At 38.7% G+C, this 23,495-nt stretch overlaps 1 protein-coding gene across 1 annotated transcript; it reads left to right on the top strand.

Annotated features, from left to right (window-relative positions):
- The first annotated feature begins 2,958 nt into the window (after window positions 1–2,958).
- Window positions 2,959–22,389, top strand: MYCT1 (myc target 1). Its single transcript, XM_010019060.1, has 2 exons — window positions 2,959–3,086; window positions 21,749–22,389. Exons 1-2 carry the CDS (start codon window positions 3,035–3,037, stop codon window positions 22,279–22,281), a joined length of 585 nt encoding a protein of 194 aa, XP_010017362.1. The 5' UTR covers window positions 2,959–3,034; the 3' UTR covers window positions 22,282–22,389.
- Window positions 22,390–23,495: the final 1,106 nt, after the last annotated feature.

Genomic DNA, 23,495 nt, shown 5'->3' with positions numbered 1-23,495 from the left:
GTGATTGACAGTAGCTAAGATCTCTTCTCAGTTTGTAGGGGTTACTGATCATACTCAAACATCACTACCATTAGCCCTGGCTAGCTGAAAAAAAAGTGGTTTTAACTAAATTTATGTCTATGTACCCAGTAAAATATCTCTCCACTGTGTATTTTTAAACAAGGCATTTAGCCAATCAGAGGTCTGCTGGAGGGCAAAGAAAAAGAGAAGAATCATAATATATTGACAGAGAAAGAGTAAATGCCCTAGACAAAGCAACTGCTGCCCTCAGAGTGGGCTGGCAATGGTGCTAATTCCTCCCCTGGAGGTTGCACACAGCCAAGGAAGCAGGTGACTCTTCACCTACCGGTACTACCTTGTATACATACAGTTTGGTTGCCCACAGTTTTTCTAATACATGTTGTTACCCATCACATTTATTTACCCTGAAAGTTCTTTTCCTTCAGGGTTAGGGCTTGTGCTGTTGTAAATTTAAAGCACCTTTCCTCACTTAACACAATCAAAACCTTTAAGGATGGAATTTAATTCTTCTTTTCAAGGAGTAAAAGACTGCTCATTTCATTGGAACTGAACTCACATCAGCAATGTATTTGACACCTTGTCCTCTACATACCACTGTCTCACATCAGTCAGAAGTGACAGTGTGTTTTATTTGCCAGTATAATGAATGGTGATAAGCACTTTTTCACCCATGAGGGGTTTGTTCAGTTATGATGATTTTATTTTCAGAAAAAGATACTTTTCAATAGAGAAAAATGAAAGACCTTATGGGGTTACCAAGAAAATACTTGGTATAATACTTGCAATACTCAGAAATAAAATTAACATGAACAAAATTAGTCTAATATTTGAAATAATAAACTAAGAAAAGTTTTATGATATATCAACCTTCTTTAGCTTTTTGGTGAGGAAGATTCCTCAGGTTACCTAGAGAAGTTGTGGATGGCACATCCCTGGCCAGTGTTCAAGGCCAGGTTGGATGGGGTTTTGAGCTACCTGGTGTAGTGAAAGATGTCCCTGCCTGTAGCAGGGGAGTTGAAACCAGGTGACCTTTAAGGCCACTTCCAACCAAAGCCATCCTACGATTCTATGGTTCTGTCTCAGGATTTGATACACTGCACCTGTTCTAGGTAAGTTCTGTTGCACAAACTTGCAATTCTTTCTTATTTTTGAGAGAGAGTAGATAGTGAAGAAGAGTTTGAAACTGATCTGAGGGACCCTCCTCTTTGGCAAGTCATTGTAAGCCTACATCACATTGAATCATTTAAAATTTGATTTGCTGCAACTTGCTGATAAGCATTATGAATGTATGGCCCAGGTAACACTTCTGGTGGTCCAGCTTCTCTGATCCTTTGCTGCTGACAGTTGTCCATATAAGCCATTTGTTTCTGAGAAAAATGAGAGAATTCCCATCTTGGAACACCACATCCAGAGACAAGCTGTCATGGTGCTTCTCATTGCTGTTGACTTTCTCACAAAGCATTAAGGTTCATATTTGCTAAACTTGCTATTATGGAAGATTTTATTGTCTGTACAAATGTCCATGTCTGAACTCAGCCACTTTTCAACTTTATTAAAGTCAGTGTTTAATTCTTTTCCACAATGGTATATCTCAATAGATGCATCCAGTAAACTAAAATGACCACATTTCCTCATTTTATAGTTTAGAATAATTCAGTTTTGTTGTATGTCCGTCTACCTCCAGAGCACAAAACTAACTGTAGTCGTAGAATTTTTTAATTCGTATATTTTTATCATCTGCTTTGGTATCTGTGTCCTGACCAAATTAAATAGTCCCAGCATTTCTTATCAAGTTGTATCTTGTCCACAGACATTTGAAAATCATATCTACTATATTCAGGTGCTGAACTCAGTATTTTCAAAGCACCAGCTTTGAAAGCCATCAATCTTTCATTAACCATCAGAGGTTCTCAGTATTGTCAAAAATCTGTTTCATGACAAAAAGTCCCAAATATAACAAAACAAACAACAAAAAAATTCAACATTAAAATGATACCAGATAAAAATCTTAAGACTGGAATATTCCTAAATTTGGGGGACTCCTGATATTCATTGTGAAAAATAGACGTAGCTGATTCTGGATATTCACAGCACAATGTTTATGGACATCCATTATCTGCAATATATTTAAGAGGGAAGCAGTTAAAATTAGGTCCTACAACATTTATCACATAAATCAAAATCTTATATTTTATTGCTCCTCATACATTTTCAATTAATTGCGGGTCTGTGTCATTAAGTATCTTCACTATTTTCTTTTGTAGGGGTGTTCTTATCACTATTTGTTATATTTAGCAGCAGTACTTACAATTTCCAACAGGGAATTAACACTGCATTTTATTAAAACTGTCTAAACAAATAGCTCAAAGCCTTTTTGTGTTCAGGGAACTCATATTTTAGAATGGGGGGTGGAAAGGAAGATAATTGGCAAAGGAAATTTGAAGTATGCTCATTAAAATACTAAAGCCTATAGTTACCTTGTCAGGCCTAGCTAGTTCCTTAAACTAGCAGAGAATACTTTAAACCTCTCATTTCTACATTAATATACTAATGAAATGATGTTTATTAAAAGCCTCTGACACATTTCTTCCTTATTGAAAATTCCCACCAAATACAAGTGCTTTTAAATGTTTAAGGAAGGTCTTCAACATAGAAGATCATTAAAGGAAAGACAAAGGAGTTTTCATCTCTCTATCTCTGGACATTTTGGGGTTTGAAAAGTTTCAGAGAAGAAGGAGATTTGGTATTGTTCTAAATCAATTTGCTCTGGGTAAGGAAATGACGAGAAGGAAACTATTCCTCCGTCTGGGGAACCATGTGGTGTTCCAAGATAAGGCAAACACTTGCTAATTTGAGTCCACAAGCAGGAAACGTGATACATACATTTCCTTTCAGGCAAACAACACAGTTCCCTGGCAGCACAAAAGTATTGCTTCAACTGCTAAATCTCAAACATTCAGAAACTCATTGCTCCTCTGTGGACATACCGTTCTATATTTGTTATTTGGATGTTATGGATAGAAACAGTACTTACTCTCCAATCACATGGCCACCAAAGTTTTGGGGTAAGGATTTTGTTTCTTTTTCTAGAATATTGTTAAAGTAGATGCCGACATTAGCTGGTCATTGCCTTAAAAAACTAATCTACATGCTTTCAAGCCTCATGTTGGAAGCACCAAGTAATGAATAGATTTTGTATTATTTCTTGCACTGCAGAAGACTGTTTTCCAAATGTTTCTTTGACAAAGTTTTATCATGTTTTTAAACTAATCAAGACAGCAGGAACTTCCAGAGCAGAATTGATTGTTTGACAAAGTTAATTACTGAAGTCAGTTGAAAAGGTGTCTATTGACTTCAGTATGTTTCAGATCAGGTAGATATACTCAACCGTTTAATGGATGTACCTACACAGCAGACATGATCTGTTTCATCTTCTGATAGCAGAAACTAAACTTGCTGCAATCTTTGGAAGAAACTCTTATTTCTCCAGAATGAAAAATTATTTTTAATTTGTTGTGCTGCATCATGATCAGATTTTCCTTACTCTTTCCTCAATGTACATTTTGATCATTATTCATTAAGACTGTTTTATTTCACCCAAGTCTGGGAATGGTTCATTAACTGAAACATATAGAGTGTAAGGTGGAAGCGTATGTTATGCTGAAATTCATTCAAGGTAATTAGATTCAGTGACTTCATCCTAAAGGATTCTGTGCAACAGCTGTGGAGAACCTCCCCCCCGCCAAAAAAAAAATGGGTTTTTTTATTTCTATATTTAACGTTAACATGTGTCGGCCTTTAGCATTAATGAATAAGATGACCCCTCCAAGAATCTGTGCACTATCTAAAACTAAAAAATAATATGCGTTAACAAAATAGGACTTTTGTTGCATAAAAGTATGCTGGAAAAAGTGTGGAAAATATCTATAGAAGAAGATTGAAAGAAGTTCCTTAATTTCCTTAGCATGAGAAACAAGAATCTGTTGAATGTCATCCATGTTTCTTGCAATGACACATATTTTCCTACTGGGAGACCATGAGCAACTCACTTCATTTTCGTGTCTAAAGACTAGGATAATGATAATGGACATCTCTGAGAAATATTTGAAGATCGGCTAAAGAAAAAATACTGTCATTACTGTCTCAGACTCTCTTGTTGTCTGGAGGTTTTCTGCTGGACTCTGAATAATAACTGTAATTTTTGTAGAGTGGAACTACATGTAACCCTAAAATGTCTCTTTCAGAGCAAAAAAAGAAAGTGCTTTCATCAGCATGTACTTTAAGAATCCTTGTGTAAAATGTACGTCTCCTTGTTACTGCAGATTTTTCAGGGTATGGATTACAGGCTGTTTCATTGTTTTTGTAAGCCACCCACTGTAGTGTTGTGAGTGTGAATACATTACCAAGATACAGGTCATTTTCCATGCTCATGTGACTTCTCAGCAGTTCCTATGGACTCAGCCTAAGTGTAAACTTTAACATGAGTGCGGAGCTTGCTGGGAAGGACTAACTTTGTTAGAAAAAAGTAAATGCTGTAAAAGTTGTTAAAGCAGCTATTCAAAATTACATTTAATCTCTTACAATTTTATGAACCATGTACTGTCTAACTGCTGGTTTCCTACTCTGGGAAATATATGGGCATCCTGTTTTCTAAAGCTGTCCCGTTTCCAGTGGTAACTTCACACAATAGCATCTTAAATGTGATGCTAAGAATTTTAAAACAATGAACAAACTAAACTGTCCACTGCTTATTTATGTGTAGGAACATATAAATCTTTCTACAACTGCTCCAGGCTGGTGGGAGCGTGTATGAATAAAGCTGTGTATATAAAAGCGAGATATACACACCCTGATATGAGTCATGCTGTGTGAACTGTCTAAGTAGTCTAAATCCTCTCTATATATTCATGCAAAAACCTTAGCAAATAATAGTATAGAAAAAAAATAGCACACTTTTCTGCAAGGTCAGTGTAGAGTAAGTGGCAGCCTGGAGAGTTGATAACATGCTTAGCTGCAGATCTTGTAGGAATTCTTCTTCTGAATTCAGTCTTCACCATCATTCTGCAGTATTTTTTAAATTCTAAATCATGCAGTAGAGTAAAACAGAAGAAGCAAACAAGTAGTTTTGCTGGCCTAAAGTGAGTTCTGCTGGAAAGAAAAAATAAACCCCAAATATTAACCTTCTCTTCTGGTTTAAATTCATGAGTTTCATGATATAGCTCTGGGCCATGTCAGCAAATATCCTCTGTGCAGTGTGTCACAAGCATAAAGTTTGGATTCTGATTCTCACTTTGCTAGACCTGTTCCCTACTACAGGTGTGGCGCAGTCTTTGTAGACATGCATGCCTGTTTCAAACAAGTTGTGCTACTCCAAGCATGCAGGAGCTCATATCTTTCAGGTACCAGCTTCTATAAAGCTATGTAACCTCCAGTTAGCCTCCTTTACAGTGGGAATCCACAGTACGGTACTTCGGCAGAAGCAGGAAGAGAAACACTTAAAGCCAGCCTCTGCTGAACTTCAGCACTGTTGATATCACATAGAACTGCAGACAGAGATTCTTTATTTTATTTGTTTTATTTTATTTTATTTTAATTGGTAGTTTCAAAAGGAGGTTTGGCAATAGCTGAGTGAGAAATTCAGAGTTTGATACTCATCTATCAACTACTAATCTTATTTTTTACTGTTTTAATATAGTCTTTATTGAGTTCATTTTGATTTGTAAGTTAACAGTGGGAGCAAAGATGTTTCCATTTTAACCACGAGTGCATTTCTTGTAATTCCTAAAAGCATTTTCACTTGCACACAATTAAATATTGTACATGGTTTTGAGACAATCCTATTTCTGCAGTGCAGATAGAAATATACTTTAAGATCAGGAAATCTAATATAAATAGTACCTTTGATCATTATGACAGCAGCAGAGAGGAAAAGTGTAAGCAGATATTAATCAACATATTGGGTATTCTTCAGTCTAGCTTTACTCAAGTATCTATCTAAAAATGCAAAAATACAATTTAATACCTTAAAAACATTAAGGACAAATTTTATTTTCTTGCATCAGAATCCAGGGTATTATTTGTCCAGTGTATGGAAACCATGTCATATATCAACTGGCTTCCAGCATTTGTATATATTGCAAACTCCCTGGCATTAATACTTTAAACATTATCACTTGACTTTATAAGCTATAAATGCACTCATGGCTTTAACTATAATGTGTCCACAACAAATGTCAAATTTTGCCTTGCCTCTCCCTCAAGCCACTGGTCTTCTTCTCATTGAAATGTGTGTGTTTGCTTGAAAGAATTCAGACTATATACTCTGCTGGAAAAGGTGGTCATTAGGGATGAGTATATTCTAACATCTGACACGGTGTTGTGGTATCATGTTACTGGTATAGCATTAATGATGGTTAAGGACTTCGCATCATTCTCTTTAAGAACTAAAATACTACTTGTGAAAGGCAAGTATGAACAATAACACAGATATCAAACACAGGAAAGTCCAACCTAGACAGCCATGGGACCTGGTTTCTCTTCTGGGATCCTTCATTGCTAGTAGCCATGGCAGAATAGAAACCACACCAGCAAATCCAGTCCAGTTCTTTGCAAGTTAAGAAAAAAGAATTTGGCCACCTGTGTAATGACTAGGTTAAGCCTGTTGGCTTCCACTCTAGTGGCTGTATCAGTGCCATTTCCAGCATAACCACTGGGTGGTCTCTTCTCATTCCCTTTTCTCCCTTTAACACACTTTGTACACTTATAGTCTAGCTCTAGCAGCAGCAAATAAAGACTCCAGAAGCTGCCTCAGCTGTCCTGCTGGAAAGGTGAACACACAAAGGCCGCAGTTTGGAGCCAGTTGTGGAACTCTTGATAGCAGATGCGATGGTGGTAGCTTCTACCAGGCTACTACTCTTCTAGTTTGGTGGCTGGAAAAGACCAGCATAAACCAAAGTCCCCCAGAGGGCCTTTATCCCAGTAGATTGGGCATTGCTAATAGGGATTTCGTTTAGCTGAAGGTACAGTTCCTTTCCTGGCAGACAGGAAGAAGTGAATGTGTGACATAGAGCCAATATGTGTGCTTTACAACACTGGACATTTTTTACTTAGTGAAGAAAACCTTCAGGGTTGAAATCTGACAAAGTAGGAGGAAAACAGGAGCTCTGGATTCAGGTGCGGTATCAACCTCAAGGATGTACTTCCTGAGTTGCTGTTTTTCTTCTGTTGCATTCCCTCTTCTTCCTTTTCAGAATTTCACCCTAGCATGCATATTCTTCCTGCTATTTTAATTTGTGACAATCAGCCAAAAGGTGATTGAAGACACTGTGTCAAGTGGATTTTTTTTCTTGCAGTTGGTCTCTTTTTTGTGATTTCACTGTGTTTTGGAAAACCCCAGTGATTTTAAAAGTGCAGTATTTTGCAGTGTATCACATATCATAAGGAGCTCACAGCACAAGGAATAAATGTCTTCACAAGAGATATATTCTCTTTCTGCAGAAGACTTTGGGTTAGATCCCTGATGCCTGCAAAAATGTGCAACAAGTAAGGTTCTTTCTTTTGAAATCACTCTGCTGGAGTTAGACAACTTCAGACTTTACAGGCTGCTGTTGTTGGAAGCAGTCCCAATGGGAGAAGAGGAGCAAAATGTTTTCCTCCAACCTCATGATGCAGTCCTGCTCTAGTGTTTTAGGGAATAATTCCTTTCAGTGCTTATCCAAGTAGCAGGATATTGTCCTATTCAGAAAACAGAGACTGAAAATGAGCATGGAGTCTTTTACTGAGCCAGTATGAGTATTGCCATGACCCAAAACACCACACTATGTTTTTGATGACTAAGGGAGCAGTTCCCCATTCATAGTACTACTGGGGACAATAAATTAAAACTGCATTCCAGTGATAACTGACTGTCCATTTTGAATTTTTTTACCCTCATTGCCTTTTTGCATTTAGTTAAAATTATATATAAACAAGAGATAAAATTACCTAATAAGAATAAAAATCAAAAGCAAAGTAAATTCATCAACGTGTGGTGAGAGAAAGGGAAAGGAGCAGAATGGGCCCAGAAAATGTTATCAGAAGAAGAGATGATCCATATATCTGACTTCATAATATATATAAACATAATGTATTAATTACATATATATATATAAAATGCTGTCTTTGCACTGAATCTGCATCTCCCCATCTGGGATAGACTGACTACATCTGCATCAATAACTTTCCTGCTCAGACTTCCCAGAGTGCTTTATCATGCACTGCCTTAACAAGTCTGGTTGCTTAACACTTGAATTTCAGAGTCTGAATTCTGGCTTATCAGGGATACTTATTCATTAGTCAGGACTTTCAGCTCAGGGCTTTACCTCCTGGTGTGTGATATCGAAGGACTCAAATCATTGAGCAGACTTCTGTCCCCATCTTGGTAGAGTTAATATGAGGGAAAATTCTATGTGAACAAACACTCCTTCCAGCTCCCCACCTCTCTTTTCCAATCCAATAAATGGCTCATAATTCCAGGTTTCCTATTAGAGGTTTCCTAGAGCCCTGCTAGTTCCCTATTGCTTTCCTAACCTTCCATCTTCTGACTAATATTTTCTCCTTTACTTATTCCAGCTGAAGCCTTAAAAAAAGGCTAAAGTTGTACATCTTCAAAGCTACCTTTCCATACCCTTAAGACCTCTAATAACAAAAAGCAGCTTGTCTTTCATTCCCATTTTACAGCCAGGCATATCTACTGATAGTAGCTAAACAGTTTGTTTTGAAGAGCATGTAATCTAAATGCCCTCATCAATTGGTTCTAGTATATGTCAGTGGCATGTGAATTTGGACAACCTAATGTAAAGTAGTCTTAACACATAAAGTAATAAAATAGGAAGGAAGGATGCACTCCCTAGTTAGGTTTCTGGAAGATGAAACAGATGGTTCCTCCACATTGCAGGTCCCTAACTAAGAAATAGAGAAAACTTCCCTGTGCTGCTTCATAGGAATATTGTCAAGAGAAAGATGATGAGGTAAAATGTGACACAGAATCAGACAGAAAGACAGTTCTGGTTTTGTAAATGTTTCCTGTAAACACACTGAGTTTTTTCAAGTACATTTATCTGAGAAACAGATATACAGCAGAGATATAAAATATGATACATTTAAACAACACTATGAAAGACAGTGAGATCTTTACAGTAATGCTACATCATCAAAATATTTCCCATCTTGTTATCAGCCTTAAATCTAGTGTACCTACAAGTTCTCCCTCCTGCTCCTCAGTGAAATGTTACATGATGCCAAAAATTTAATAGTGAAGCCATACTTCCAGATTATTTAAACAAAGATTTCATTTGAATGAGTAACTTCTTTCACAATGATGAAGAATAACTGTGATTTACCTGCATAGTGAATTTACAGAAATCAGAATGGTCAAAGTCCTATACAGTGTGGCAGAGATTTTAGAACAGGGACCAGTTTGGTTTGTCTGTTGCGTCATGCTGGGACCTCAAACAGACCCTGAGAACATAGTACACATACAAAACCAAATAATGGCAACACCAGTAAATCAGCTTCACCTAAATAGGAATTGAGACCTTTTTCTTCACCTCTTGGAGAGGGCTGTAGGGTTGTGCATCCTCCCAGGCCCAGCAACATCCAAGTAACTTTTGCTGCATGGCTTCTGCAGCAACTCAGAGGTTTGACTAATGGCAGTCTCTTTTGTTCCCCTTCAGATGTGATACTGATCCACACGAAGATCCTGTAGTAGAGATGTAGAAAATGTCACATAACTAAATCACTTCTCAAGTGCTCAAGTGGTCAGAAGCCAATTTAAGTATTCAACATAATTTTGGTAATTTTCATGGCAGTTAGAGGGCTGCTGGGGCAGTAGAGACCCTCATATACCACCCTCCCTCTGGCTGCACCTGTTAAGATATCTACAAGGAAGAGTGTTATTGTCCTATCTACCAGGTCAAGGTCACCAGGAGATCTTCCTGTTTCCAGCTCCCCTGACTACAGGGTGAGCTGGCTTGGAATGTGTCACAAGGCAGCAGCAGAGCAGTCTGGGCCAGTGACCCAAACAGGACACAGCTTTCATTTAAATAGCACTAATGATGAGAGAAATGGCAACAAGGGTGTGGGTTTAACTGAAGAAAGATAAAAGATAGTATGTGATGGTGAGGCATTAACAATGGCAGTAACTGTGTGAACATCAGTCCTTCAGTAGCAAACGACACCGGTGAATCTCCTTCCTCTGTAATACTCAGGGTACTTGGCTTGTCCTCTGAAGTCCTTCAGAAATTCTCTTATAACAAGAAATAAATCTATGACTTGTGATGTAGTTAAAAAGCAAGGCATTGCTCAGCTTCCCCCTTTCAGCTTCAGGGTATACCATGGCTCTGTTCTCCCTCAGCTATGTATGAAAAGGGCTGATTTGTATGCAGCTTTTCAGTTGAATTTCTTGTGCATGTGGCAGTGCTGTTTGCTGGAGTGGCTGTGTCTGTGTGCTTCATTGTCTTCCAGTATTGCTAAAGTGAGCCTCAAACAGCCAGGCAAGAGATGTTGCACTGCAACTTCTAATGCCACTTATGCTGATGCCAAACTGTTGGAGGAAACCAGCATTTCCTCTGTGCTTCATTAGGGACAGAAGTCAAGGTCATACATCAAATTAAACATACTCTGCCCACAATGATTTATCCAGGAGACAGAACTGTGTCTTAGCCTTATGCTGTGTTTAATTTTCCAGCTAGCTTTTGGAGGTACCATTTTGTATCATCTACTAGACTACTGTTGTTTTGTATAAACCCTACATAAAAATTTATCAGAGAAATCATATACTGCCTTCTCAAGGGGCAGAATGGTGAAATATTCCAAATTTAACACAATTACGAATATTTTGCTATCAGTTAAGTGAAAGATTTGAAAAGCAAGTGGAAGTTACCACTTCTGTTACTGAAGCAAAGGGGATTATATCAATAGTCAGACCTTACACTTAGAAAGGTAATATATAAATCCATTCCAAGATCTTACGTGCAGCCCTGTCAGAGAGATAAAAGTAGATATTAATGAGGGACTGATTTTTTTCCTTGCCCTTATTCTGGCAAGCCCAAAGAAAAGAGTATTACTGCAGTTGGATGAAAGCAACAAACTATGTCATGAAGAGACCAGTCTTATTCTTGCACTATGTCTATTCAGAGCATGATTTCTTTCTTGCGTATAAATTATTCTTTTAAAGTGAGCCTGTCATCCTCAGGCAGTGTTTTGTTGCATCCTAATTACTGCTTCTTTCCTGCTTTCCTCACTCCCCCGTACAGCCATTGATTTATCAAGTGCTTAACTATTGTTAGCAGGAAGGACACAGATCTGAGGTAGTAGAATGAAGAGGCAAAGTTTCTTCAGAGTATTATTTAAATATTAACTAAATACACAAGATATACATGTTTTGGCAATTACACCTACTGTATTGACTATGTGGTGCTGCTTATTGTCACATGAGCTGCCAGAAGCATCATTCTTTATTTATCAACCAGATACAGAAACCTTATCTTTAGGAAATGAAGCATATTTCTTCCAAGCACCACATCAGTGAATGTGTTGGCATGAAAATGTGTCACATAATAAAAGGAGCTTAGTGCTGTGCCTTATCCCAAGACAAGTGCCCTGTAGCTGCATGCTCAACTGCTAAAGCCAGCAGGACTCATATTTAGATGTGTTATTTTCCGTACATTGTGGGTGCAATGGTTTTGCCTTGGTTCTTCTTGTAGAACCTGTTGAAGGAAAATGCTCAGCATTTATACACAGCTTCCCATTTTACTATTGTAGTTCACTTAACCAGGGGTGAAAAATATTTGCGAACCAAATGGGTGACTGTGAGTGGTATCATCTCCCTTACACAGACTAGTCTGGAGCACGGAGATGAAATGAGATCTCCACAATCACAGAAGATCACAAAGTAAAATCAAGACTAAGGACTGACCCTTTTGTCTTTGCAAGATTATCTTCATTTCATAACCCTATCTTTTTGCCTAGGGGAAAAAAAAAAAAAAAGAAAATCTGGGAGAAAAAAAAATAAAAAGAGACTATCAATAATAGTTAGTGCAGACAACTTCATTTCTTCCTGTTTTCAAGTAGAAGCTTCACTTCCTATACAAACTTAATAAAAGATACTTATTCATACCTTTAAACCTACTGTGTAGTAGTTGAGTTTACACCATTACACCAAACAATCCTAAATTATTCTCCTAACATAATTTATTCCCCTTCTACTTGAGGAGATAGAAAAGAGAGCTTGATTTTCATGTATTGAAAATGGGACAATTGTAACTTTAGCTTCAACTGTTAAATAATCTCAACCAAAACTCAACAAATACATACAGCATTGTTATGAAATAATGTCTAAGAAATTTTCAGCAAAATAATTGGGGAAGAAAAAAATAATCAGTTCAATGCAATGTAAGTTGTTTGGGTTCTGGTACACACTTCCTGAAGCAAACCACTAGACAGTTTCTGCTTCTTAGCAGAGGCTTCTGCCTTGCTTCTGTGGCATCTTATTTGCAGAAGAAAATTAATTCCCTAATTCAGACATTTGAATTCACAATCCAGGATCTTAGCACACACTTATAGCATATTTGACCATTTAACTGACATCTGTTAATTTTAAGCCTTTTGCTTTAAAAAACTATTATATAGATGACACCTCTCAATTATCCAGGGTAATGGAATGATGAGCCAACCAAGCAGACACATGGCTTCTGTGGAAGTTGCATAAATTACGCAGGCAGAGTATAAATGAAGAAGGAAACAACTGTTGGCTGTGGTGATTTAGAAGTGCAGGAGTCTCTAAGCAAGTAAGACCTGGACCAGCTTGGTGCAAACTCAGCCTCCCAGACACCACTTCACATTGAGTCTCCAGCCTGCATCATCTATCATGAAGATGACAAGGGTCATAGAGAGCTGACTAATACCCCGGTCAGTAATCATCTCACCTAGAAATTATACCAGAATTTATCAGCTTATGGTTGCACAGATTCTTGTAAGTACTACTTAATTAGGTCTTCTAGCCCATACTGAAATTAATATTCATAGACATGTTTGATACAAAAGAGATCTCTGAAACTGATTGATAGTCACACAGAAAGTGCAAAGAAAGAACCTCTAATATTTCTGAACTGTAGGTAATTAATTGAAGAGTGTAGTACTGCCAGTAACCTGAAAACCTTGTGCTTTGTTCTAATCCTGGATGTCTTCTGTTTTCTTACATGTAGCACATATACTTTGGTATTTCCTCCTTAATTTTAAGAATTTTAGGAAATCCTGATTAAGATTTCACTCCAGTCACCCATGCTTTCTTCATATAGGAAATCATTTTATACTCAGGCTCTGTAAAATAATCTTATCAATTAAGTAATAACTATAGTGCCATATTGCACTGTGTCAGATTGTGATTTACTGTTTGGTTGAGGTACATACAGAGGCAGTAAAGCTCGGGGCTATGCTTTGTTTTTGTGAGGCTAGTAACGCTTCGCCAGAGGATTGCTTGCTGCATATATGGAAAAGATGAAAATTATGTTACAGTCTTTGTAATGCATTAGGAACCATAATGAAACCACACAGTAACGAAGTTTCTATCTCTGTCTGCATAAAGGAATCTTTGCTTTGTTTTATACAGTTATGCCAAAGGCATTACCTTAAATATGCTGACATCTCTATCTTAGATGTTTCCTCCTGATTATTATTACAATTATCTTTATCATTCCAGTAAAAATCAACTACCAGTAATATCTAGGGAACATCATCAACTCTGAGTTGTTTTGTGGGGTATTGAGATGGCATATTGCACTCCTCTGGCTTTTTATCACAGCAAATTAGCGTATTAGTAAACAAAGCACATGCACTCTGGTGCAGAGAGATAATTTTGGACATGACTGTAGATAGCAAGAAATACAAATTTAAGAACACACTTGCCTCATGCTTCTCTGTCAAGACAAATATTTACACAAAGCCACAAAACTGTGCAAGCTTTACTTCACTAAGCTTCTGAACACTTATGCTGTACCTCAGTCCTCAGGTTACCTTACTTTCAAAGCCTCTGCAAAATGCTGGTCCCAAGTGTTTATGGCAACGTAATTCACAGTTTTTCTGAGTTTTGAGTTGTTATTAATTTTCTCTTTTGTCAGAATGTTTCGTGACTTTTTCTGACACCCTATTTTGTTAGAATTAGGGTGGTTTATGTGTCGTTTAGCTTTCCAGAATAAATTTCCAGCAGAGGGCAATCTTGTTCCTGGGTAGGTTGCTCATTTGTGGTGCTCTGCTCTAATAACAGCCGTCACTTCTGCATTTCAAACCCAGAATTAGTCCAAGGGCACAGACTGCACTTTTTTTTTCCCCTTGTCATTTACTTAACAGTTTTTCAGACGCTTCTGGAGCCTATTTGCTTACCTGATCGAAGAAAGTTTTAGAAACTGCACAAAATGCCGTCAGTACAGACCTTGAGGGGTCATCTGTTCTACCTTCTTTTTTCAAGACAGAATTAACTATACTACAACATCTCCTGACTGATACTGATTTTTAAAATCTTTAATGTAAGTAGATGCACTACCTATTACTTGTCCTCACAGATAGAAACGTGTTTTTACATTTCCTTTGTTCTACTTTATATTTTACCTGCTATGGATGTAAACCCAACTGTTTAAATATTAGGTGAAGTAGGAGAATTACTCTCTGTTGCTGCAGAAAAGAACCTTGCACTAGCACAAGGCAAATAAAACGTCCCTCTAGCAAGCTGTGTTTGAATCAGAGCACTGACATTTCTGACAGCCTAACTAGCTTACTGATTTTGTTTGTTCTCATGTCCTGCAGAGTCTGATATTCTTGCAGCTTTTTCCCCCACAGATTCTGTGGATGCCACCATCTTCATCTGCTTGTTTCCTGGACTTCACAGCTACCTGAACCACCTTGTACTGTCACCTGTCACTCTCACTCTTCTCACAAGAATTGTGTATGACCTTTCTTAAACTTCTGCCATGACTAAGATCACAGCTAGTTGATATTACACAGCAACTGATTCACCCACCCAACTGAATCATGGACTGCCTACAAATGATTAGTGAGAGGTTGTTTTGCTAATACAATTAGTGACAAATATTGGGAAGATAGTAATGTCAACACTTGCTAGATACAGAGGAATTGCTTTTATGAACTCATCATGGCAACAGCAGCACAGAAGTTGGCTACTGATACTAGCTCTAGCTTTAAACTAAGTTCTCTTGGAGCTGGTAGAACCAGCATAAAATATTTCAAATAATTTCAAACATTCTGTGGTGAGGAAAAGTGGTAGCCCTTTGGGCCTATGGTATTTTTCCTTTTCAAATTCATTGCCTAGGGTGCATGAGGAGGAGCTGTTGCTGTACCTGTAGGAAGTTTGTTCAAACTTTGATGGACCCAGGCTGCTCCTGTTTTATTTTGCATAAATAACGCTGTGTTATGAACATCTATTGATGGCTTACCTGAGCCTCACTTGAAAACCTGAGACACTGAAACTCCAGTAATTTGGTGTCTGAATAATTCTTACTAGTCAGGTTATTAGATTTGTCACTTGTAAAACGCAATTCATGCTTTAATACACTAGCTGGTGCTCTACGCTAAGCTGTGCAATGTTCAGTTATGAATTCCCATATGGGTTTGGATGGTTTTTATACCAGCTTTTGACACTGAGCTTTCATTTCAGGAAAAAAATATAGGGCGACACAGAGGCTCAGCTGGATTATTCTGTGTCTGAGATCAAACCCTCTACCAGTTGTCAAGGTTTTTCAGCTTTGGGTTAAGGCAAGCTGATGACATGTACGCAAGAATGTGTGTATGTAGGGGGAGGAACGCTTACACAGACAAGTTTTGAGTCACTAGTATATAACACCACATAAAGAAAAGATAGCTCACAAAAACGTGAGAAGGAAAGAATGAAAATGGAAGTAGAATTCTAAAGTTTTGATTAAAATTATGAAAATAGCTCTTTTGCACTATACAGCACAGTGGTATGTTACGATACATCTCATTGCTAATACTGCTGAAACCAATGAGTTTGTGCATTCCCCATGCAAGCTTGCATGGAATAGAGTTTGCATGTCAGGTATGCAATGCTTCATGCTAGTTTTGGACAGGTGGAAGAAAAGAAAAATGGTAGAATTACTCTCAGTTGCTGAAGTGAAATTGAAGAATCTTGGTCTAATGTAATATGAATAAAACATCTCTATAGCAAGCTGAGTTCGAATGCTGAACAAGGCCATCCTTGACTGACAAGCTACCTTACCTCTTCTAATAACTTTGAGATAAAACTACTTAATTATTTCTCTTTTAGTAAAATAATAACAAAAAATTAACAGCTCCAAAACATAAAGAAGATTGTCATATTTGAAAGTCACCCACTAGAAATCAAATAAAACGTGTAGGTATTATCTCACCTTATGAGTGTTTTCTGCCTACTTTGCTTAACAATAGCATGAGCAGACCAGATGCTTGGAAAACTGTCTCTTTATTAGCTTTATCAGCTACTATTGGCAAAGACTCAGTTCAAATTCAAGTCATGTGTGCACAGCCTGACTTAAAGATGCTTCTCCATGTCTCTTTCCTTTGCGTTCAGTACATTGTCCTATTTTCCCCTACCCCCTGGTTCTTGTTCTGAGATGCTGTCATTGAAGCTGCTACTTACGTGATTTTGAAAGGTACTACCATCCCTTCATATACATGGCCAGCTGAAAAGTTTAGAAATGCATATTTTTGAGAGCATGGGGCAAGGCAGATCTTGTGCTCATCTTAACTTTGCACCTTGAGGAATTTATCATAAGGCTATAGGAACGGTGCAAGTCCTGAGGATTTCCTGACTTTAGGGAGCAAAACACTGTTCCAGACCATTGCAGCCACAGCTAAAGGCAAGAGGGAGATTCCTTGGTAAAACAGATCCTCAATGCAAACATGTTTCAAATTCAAAGGAATGTCTTGCTATCTGATGTGGTCCATACACATGAAAGGAAAATGAAGCCCTCACGGAAGTAAGAGATTGACTTGAGTATGTCTCCAAGGATCCTGCTAAGCTCCACAATAGAGGCAGGATTCTCCATCACAGAAAGCAAATCTCTTATATGAAGACTTTTGTTGATCCAGGGACTGACAAGTCTATGTAGGTACTGTGTTGATAATTTTTGGTAAGGTATGTCCTAATGTAAGGAAGGAAAGAATGTAGAGTCTGCTTCTCAGCAGATTTACAGGTTGGTATGATGTTTGTTTGGCCTTGCTGATGATGTCCAGCCTGGATGTGAAGAAATTATTTCAGAGCCAGGTGTTAGGAAAAACATCAGCCAGTCTATCATCTTTACTAATAGCATGTCTAGCTTTCTCCTGTGAGGATTCTATAAAGTTAAAGACTTGCTAGAGGCTACCAGCGTGGTAGGATATATACTAACACTTCATATATGGAAGTTCATGGAAGTTATGAAAGCTTTGAAAAAAGCTGCAACAAACAAGAAAAAGCTTTTCATAGCAGGGGCAATATATCCCTGTACAAACCTTTAGCACTTCATTTGCTTAACACTGCATGCGGAAATCAGAGACGAGGGAGTAGAGAGACTTCAGAAGGAATTGCCTGATCTGGATAGATGCTGTCCCAGCAGACACATGCTGAGTTGGTGTTCAGATCTGGGGGTAACATCTAGAAGTCATAGGTGTTACTGTGGGTTCTGAACCTTCAACCTTTTTTGCATGAACACAGTGGAAATACCATAGATAAAAAAGTTAATGTAGCTAAGATATTCAGCATCTTAGTTTCCTTATCCTTTTATTTCTGGATTTGTATCTCAAAATCTGTCCTGTATTGCTGGAAAAATCCTTTGTCCTTCACCTCAGCTGGTGTCAGAGGTGAGTGGAGAAAATTGACTGAGGTGGAGTACCAAATCTTTTTCGTTATGGCATAATCAAATAAAGTAAGCATCATGAGCAGCCTGAGAAACATACAGATCAAAACATATTTAGGCGACCAACACCTACAGAGTTATTGTTATTGGAAGCATCTGTACCTTATCCCAATTTTTTTTTCCTTAAAAGCAGAGGACAGAATGACATTCACGGCCCTCAAGAAACTGTAAGATGTTACAGTGGCCCCTTGGGAGATGCTTTGTGTTGGTATTGCTCTGACTCTCCTGAAAGGCTAGTTCTGCTCTGCCAGATTAAGGAAGAGAAAAACAACTCTGTGAAAGTCAGCTGTTCCCCTGAAAATCCCAGGTGCAGCAAGTTCCACTCTGCCTTTGATCTTTTTCTCTGTTTGGCAATATTTTCTCCAATGTACCTCAGGGCTGTGATCACTGGACAGTCTAAAGAGGAAATCAATGGGCTTAGACTTACAATTCTTTAACGTTAGTTTTTAGAACTGAATTACATTTCAGTGACATTCATCCTCTGCAGGGGGTGAACATAAAAGGAAGTTTGGCCTATTAGTGTGATCCACAATCCCCACTGAAGTCAGGGAGAGTCTGGGAATAGAAAGAATTAAGTGTATGAAACAAATGGGTCTAGTGATATTTCTATAACCAAAAAGAATAAATGTAGGTCCAAATGGAAATGAGAGCATTTGGGGTACTATATGACAACTGCAATAGTCAGTGTAAAGCCAGCTGAATTTCCCCAGGGAATAATTTGACCTTCTATTTTTACATTCATATACAGAGGTAGAGAAATAAAAGAATCAAAGAAGTAAAAAAAAAAAAAAATAGGAAGACAAAAAAGGAAGACATTATCCAAAGAAAGGGATAATTGTTTGTGCTGTACCTCCAGCACAGGGGAACAGCACGTGGGAAGGACTGAAGAGCTGCACTCGATACTTTTGTCAATTCCCTCATTTGCTTTTAACAGTGTGAAATGCTGATTTGATTGTGCAGGTGGTGAAAATTATGGCTAGAAGGGTACAGGGACAAATCCTCACCATGGTGCATGGCAACCCCAGAGCCAGGTACACTGATGCGGCTTGCTGTGGTTCTGCTCACTCTCAAGGCTGCTAAGCCCCACAGAGAACCTGTTTGCCTCCTCCCCCCCTGGAACCGAGAGCCCAAATAGGAGCTGGGATATCAGATGGCAGCACAGAGACCTGTACCTGGGGTATCCCTGGGCACTTTCAAATATAATAACCTAACTAGCATTCCAGCCGAGGTGCAAAAGAAATCAGCCTAAGAAAGGACTAGTTCTTACTCCACTTTCCCATAGCCATGTGTGGACAGCAGTAGGGGGTACTCAAGACTGAAGCTCTAGTACTTGGGAACTGCTGTCTTTAGCATACTCCTGGGATTTACTCAACTGGAGGTCACCAAGTCCTGGCTCTCCCTCCCCAACTTCAGGATTATGAGTAGGAAATTGCAGTAACAGAATGTATTAAATCTATTAAAATGGAATGAATAATAGGTTATTCCTGACCAAAAGGGACACAATAAGGCCTGCTGTGTCTCTGAAGATGTTTATAAAGGGCAGAATGATGACAAAGCTCTGATCTGCAGCCAGGAGTTGCAGTGCAGCCTGTGGGTTCTTGCAAAAAGCAGACAAGGCAATCACCCTTTGACTTTAACCTGCCTAGTCAAGAGTTCCTTAGATGTAAAAATGAGGGCTTGAATTAAAATTACACTTTAGGGTCAAGTCTGATTCACCTCCGAACAAAAGGGCAACAAAGCGTTCCCAAGAGGAAGCAGTGCTCTGCAACATTATCCTATGCTTTATCCTCTTGTCTTTATTCTCCCATTTTGAAAGGATAATGGTATAAGACTATCTGAAAGCAGAGGTTACAAGCAAGTGACAGTAGGATTGTATAGCCTTCCAAATATCATGGCTTAATTAGACCTTAAATGTTCCAGGCCTCATGGAACTTCAAGGCTATCTTAAAAGAAATATAAGGAAAATAAACCTGAATAGGAGATTCATGGCAATGTCAGTAATCCATGATAACATTGATCTTGCATGGAACCACACCTGCAAAGGCATGCTGGGTGAGCATATTGCACCTCTGGTAGGGTCTAATGGGCAAAAGCAAAGGCTGAGTTCCAATTTGATGCTGTCTGGAGTCCCCACCCAGAACCCTGCGAAAATTTTATGCTAAACTTTCTGGTGCTCAAGGAGCTAATTTTCCCCAACTGCAAAGCCCACTGTTAAGCCTTGGTAGGCACTGGGGCCTGACTTGAGCAAAGGCATCTGTTGGCACATGCTGGGGTGCCTCTGCCTGCAAGCAGGTCCCACTAGCCGTACCTAGCACCTCTCCTTTCTCTCTCTGCTATGTGCTCTTCTCCATGGCTGTCCATCAACCACTTGCTCTTTTTGCCTATTCAGCACCTCCTGTGGCTAATTCTCACAGCTCAGATTCAGTGTTGTTTCTGAAAAAAGGACTGTTTGTGCACCACCATAAATTCAGGGGAAACTCTTTAACAGCTGTTACCCTGTGAGAAAATGTTGAGCCTACTCTCATCTTGCCGTTTTTGGGCTCTAACATTGTCATCTCAGCCCTGGAGTTACAACCTTCTGTTCCAGGGATCAGCCAGGCACAGTGTTAGCTAGCCTGTGGTTCTGTACACTGCAGAAGTTACTCACCTTTCTCTGTCTAATGAATTCAATTTCCTTTTTAACAGAAGTGCTTCACAAGCATGATAACATAGGACAGATAGAATAAACATGTTTCAAGCTGTTATGTGGTCCTTTTTCCCTTATTCCCTCTTTGCTCCACCAGTAGTCAGCATAGTCTTCCTTCTTTTTTAAGACCCAATTATTTTTTTAATTTTGAGGGGATCTGTAAAGGTTTTGTGTTCATTTCAGTCCTTATCCAGGATTACAAATGTATCTCCAAACTTTTTAGAACAGCAGTAAAGCTGGTGTTCCGTTGCAAAAGTATGTAAAGTTTTCTGAAGTAACTGTCTTATTCTTAGAAACATAAGGAAATAATCTCATTCCTCCACATGGTTTGACCAAGTGGAAGAGAAAACAATCCTAGCCATGCTTTTCTTTGTTTTCAGATCTCTTAGTTCTTGAAAGCATTTATAAAAGAGCTAGAAATTTACTTATTTTAATGGCAGATTAATGCGTCTTTAAATTGGGCATTGGGGATGGGAAATATTCAGGAGACTTAGCATTACTAGTGGTTATCTCTGACCATAACAATTTAGGATATAGTAATTTACATTGATTTCTATGAGGATTTAAAGTATCTGTTACTCAGCAGTAAAAAGATGGGACATGTTCTCGTACTGTAATAAATATAATGCTTACTCCATTAAAAACACTGTAGAAGTTACCTCACTGTTGTAGCAGGTGAGGCTGAAAACACATAAACATAGAACATCAACATCTATAAACATAATGACAAGTCTGCATAAACCCACACCTCATATTGCCCACAGAAGCAAATGCTTGGCAGTTTTATAACACACCTTGTTGCTGGTGGGTGGCTGTTTCTGGAAAAGACTGCAGACTTTTCCCTTGCATTGGTGCAGAAACTGGTATTAAACATAAGGGACTTTCTGTATCTTGTTGAATTATGTAAATTAAAGAAAAAACGCCATGAAGTGAGAGCAATCTGAACTGCTCTGTTTGTGTTGTAAAGTTTGTGCATTACATACAAAGATCTTAGGGGTTGTTCATCTTTTAGAGGCTGCCATCTTCAATTTATTTTCTGGCAGGAAAATCCCTCAGAGTTAACGACATAACTTTGTTGTGTATTGTTGCTGTATTTCAGAGCAGATAACAATAGCCTTCACAGTGTCCATGGTGATCGGACTGGTGATTGGAGGTATCATCTGGGCATTGTTCACTTGCTTGTCCCGTCGCAGAGCTAGTGCCCACATTTCCCAGGGGAACTCCTCAACCTTCAGCCGTCGGTCCAGACCCTCGTCCCATGGCAATACTACTGGCAGGACTGGATTTTACCGCAACAGCAGCTGTGAACGTCGGAGCAACCTCAGCCTGGCCAGCCTCACTTTCCAGCGGCAAGCCTCCTTGGAACAAGCCAACTCCTTCCCCAGGAAGTCAAGCTTCCGCGCGTCTACCTTCCACCCTTTCCTGCAGTGTCCTCCTCTCCCTGTAGAAACGAACAGTCAGCTGATCACCCTCACTCCCACAAATACCACCACAACCCTTGTGGGAAGCACCACCAACAGCCTAAGCCGACCTGAATTCCACTGGTCTAACAACAACCTCCGCATCTGTCACTCCACACAAACCCCCCCTCCCGCCTATGAAACCATCATAAAAGCTTTCCCAGACTCCTGAGCTAGGTCCCTATGGCAAACATGCATGTGCATTTTATGAGGAACCTCAATCATTGCAACAATTTTCCGTGCACAATGAAGATCTCTGAGAAGTCTCCAGCTGCCATTGTGGAGGAAACATATACAGCCCAGAGGCGGGTAGCAGTGATTTCTTAGTGAGCAATATCCCACTGTCCAAGGGATCACTTGTCTTTGCACTGCTGGCTCTAATTTACCACTCTGCCATATGCTTCTGTATGTATAGTGTTGTACCTTTAACTGTAACCACTGTATCTTTACTTTTGATGAAAGAAAATGTTGCCACATAAAAGACCATTTCCTGAAGAAACAAGTCATGTTAGTGATTACTGATACACACATTTCTGCAAATTTCATTATTCTGTTTTTTTTCAAACAAACAAGCAAACAAAAATGTTCTGGTTTTATGTATTTTCTCAAGGATGTTAAATTTTCAGAGAACACCTCCCATTACCCACCTTCTTCCTATAACCACAGAACAGCTTCTACCTGAAGAACCATAGACACAGACCTTGCAATGTCAATATAACCTATAACCTGGCTGTGACTATAGGCATCCTGTTCTGCTGATTGCAGAGGATCTTAAAAGACTCCATATTAGGGTAGCTTCTATAAAATTCCCCACAGTGTGGGGAAAATATTGAAATATATGAAGATTCATGCAAAGAGAAGTTTTAATAACATACTAACTTCATGGTAACAATTAAAAAGAGTTTTGTGTCTGCAGTCAGCAGAACAGGTAGTCACATTTTAATAGCTGGTGAGGCTTGTATGGGAGCAGAACTCCTTGCATCTCATTTTTATAGTTCTGGTTATCCAGATACGCAACATGAATGACAACTATTTTTTTTAATTAAGTTTCCTGTTTTGCTATGGGATTACTCATTTCCTTATTTCAAACTGTTTTTCTCAAATTGCACCGATGTTTAATTCTTCCTGGCAAATTATTCTTTGAAGTCTTGTCTTTCAGTAGGACAAGATTTTAGACATTGAGAGCTGAATACTGGGATTGTACAATTAGTTGGAATATGAAGATAAAGATGGAATATTTAATTGAGGTTAACATATATTCTTGATTCTTATACTTGTATCATGTCAAGCTAACCCCTGGCTTAGTAGAAACTAATTGAACTGCGTGAAAGAAGTCCAGGATTTGGAAATGGTACAGACATATCAGACCTGATTTAAGTCTTACTG

This window comes from Nestor notabilis, unplaced genomic scaffold, assembly GCF_000696875.1.
Source record: "Nestor notabilis isolate BGI_N333 unplaced genomic scaffold, ASM69687v1 scaffold4880, whole genome shotgun sequence".
NCBI lineage: Eukaryota > Metazoa > Chordata > Aves > Psittaciformes > Psittacidae > Nestor > Nestor notabilis.
This window is presented reverse-complemented; position numbering and strand designations above follow the sequence as displayed.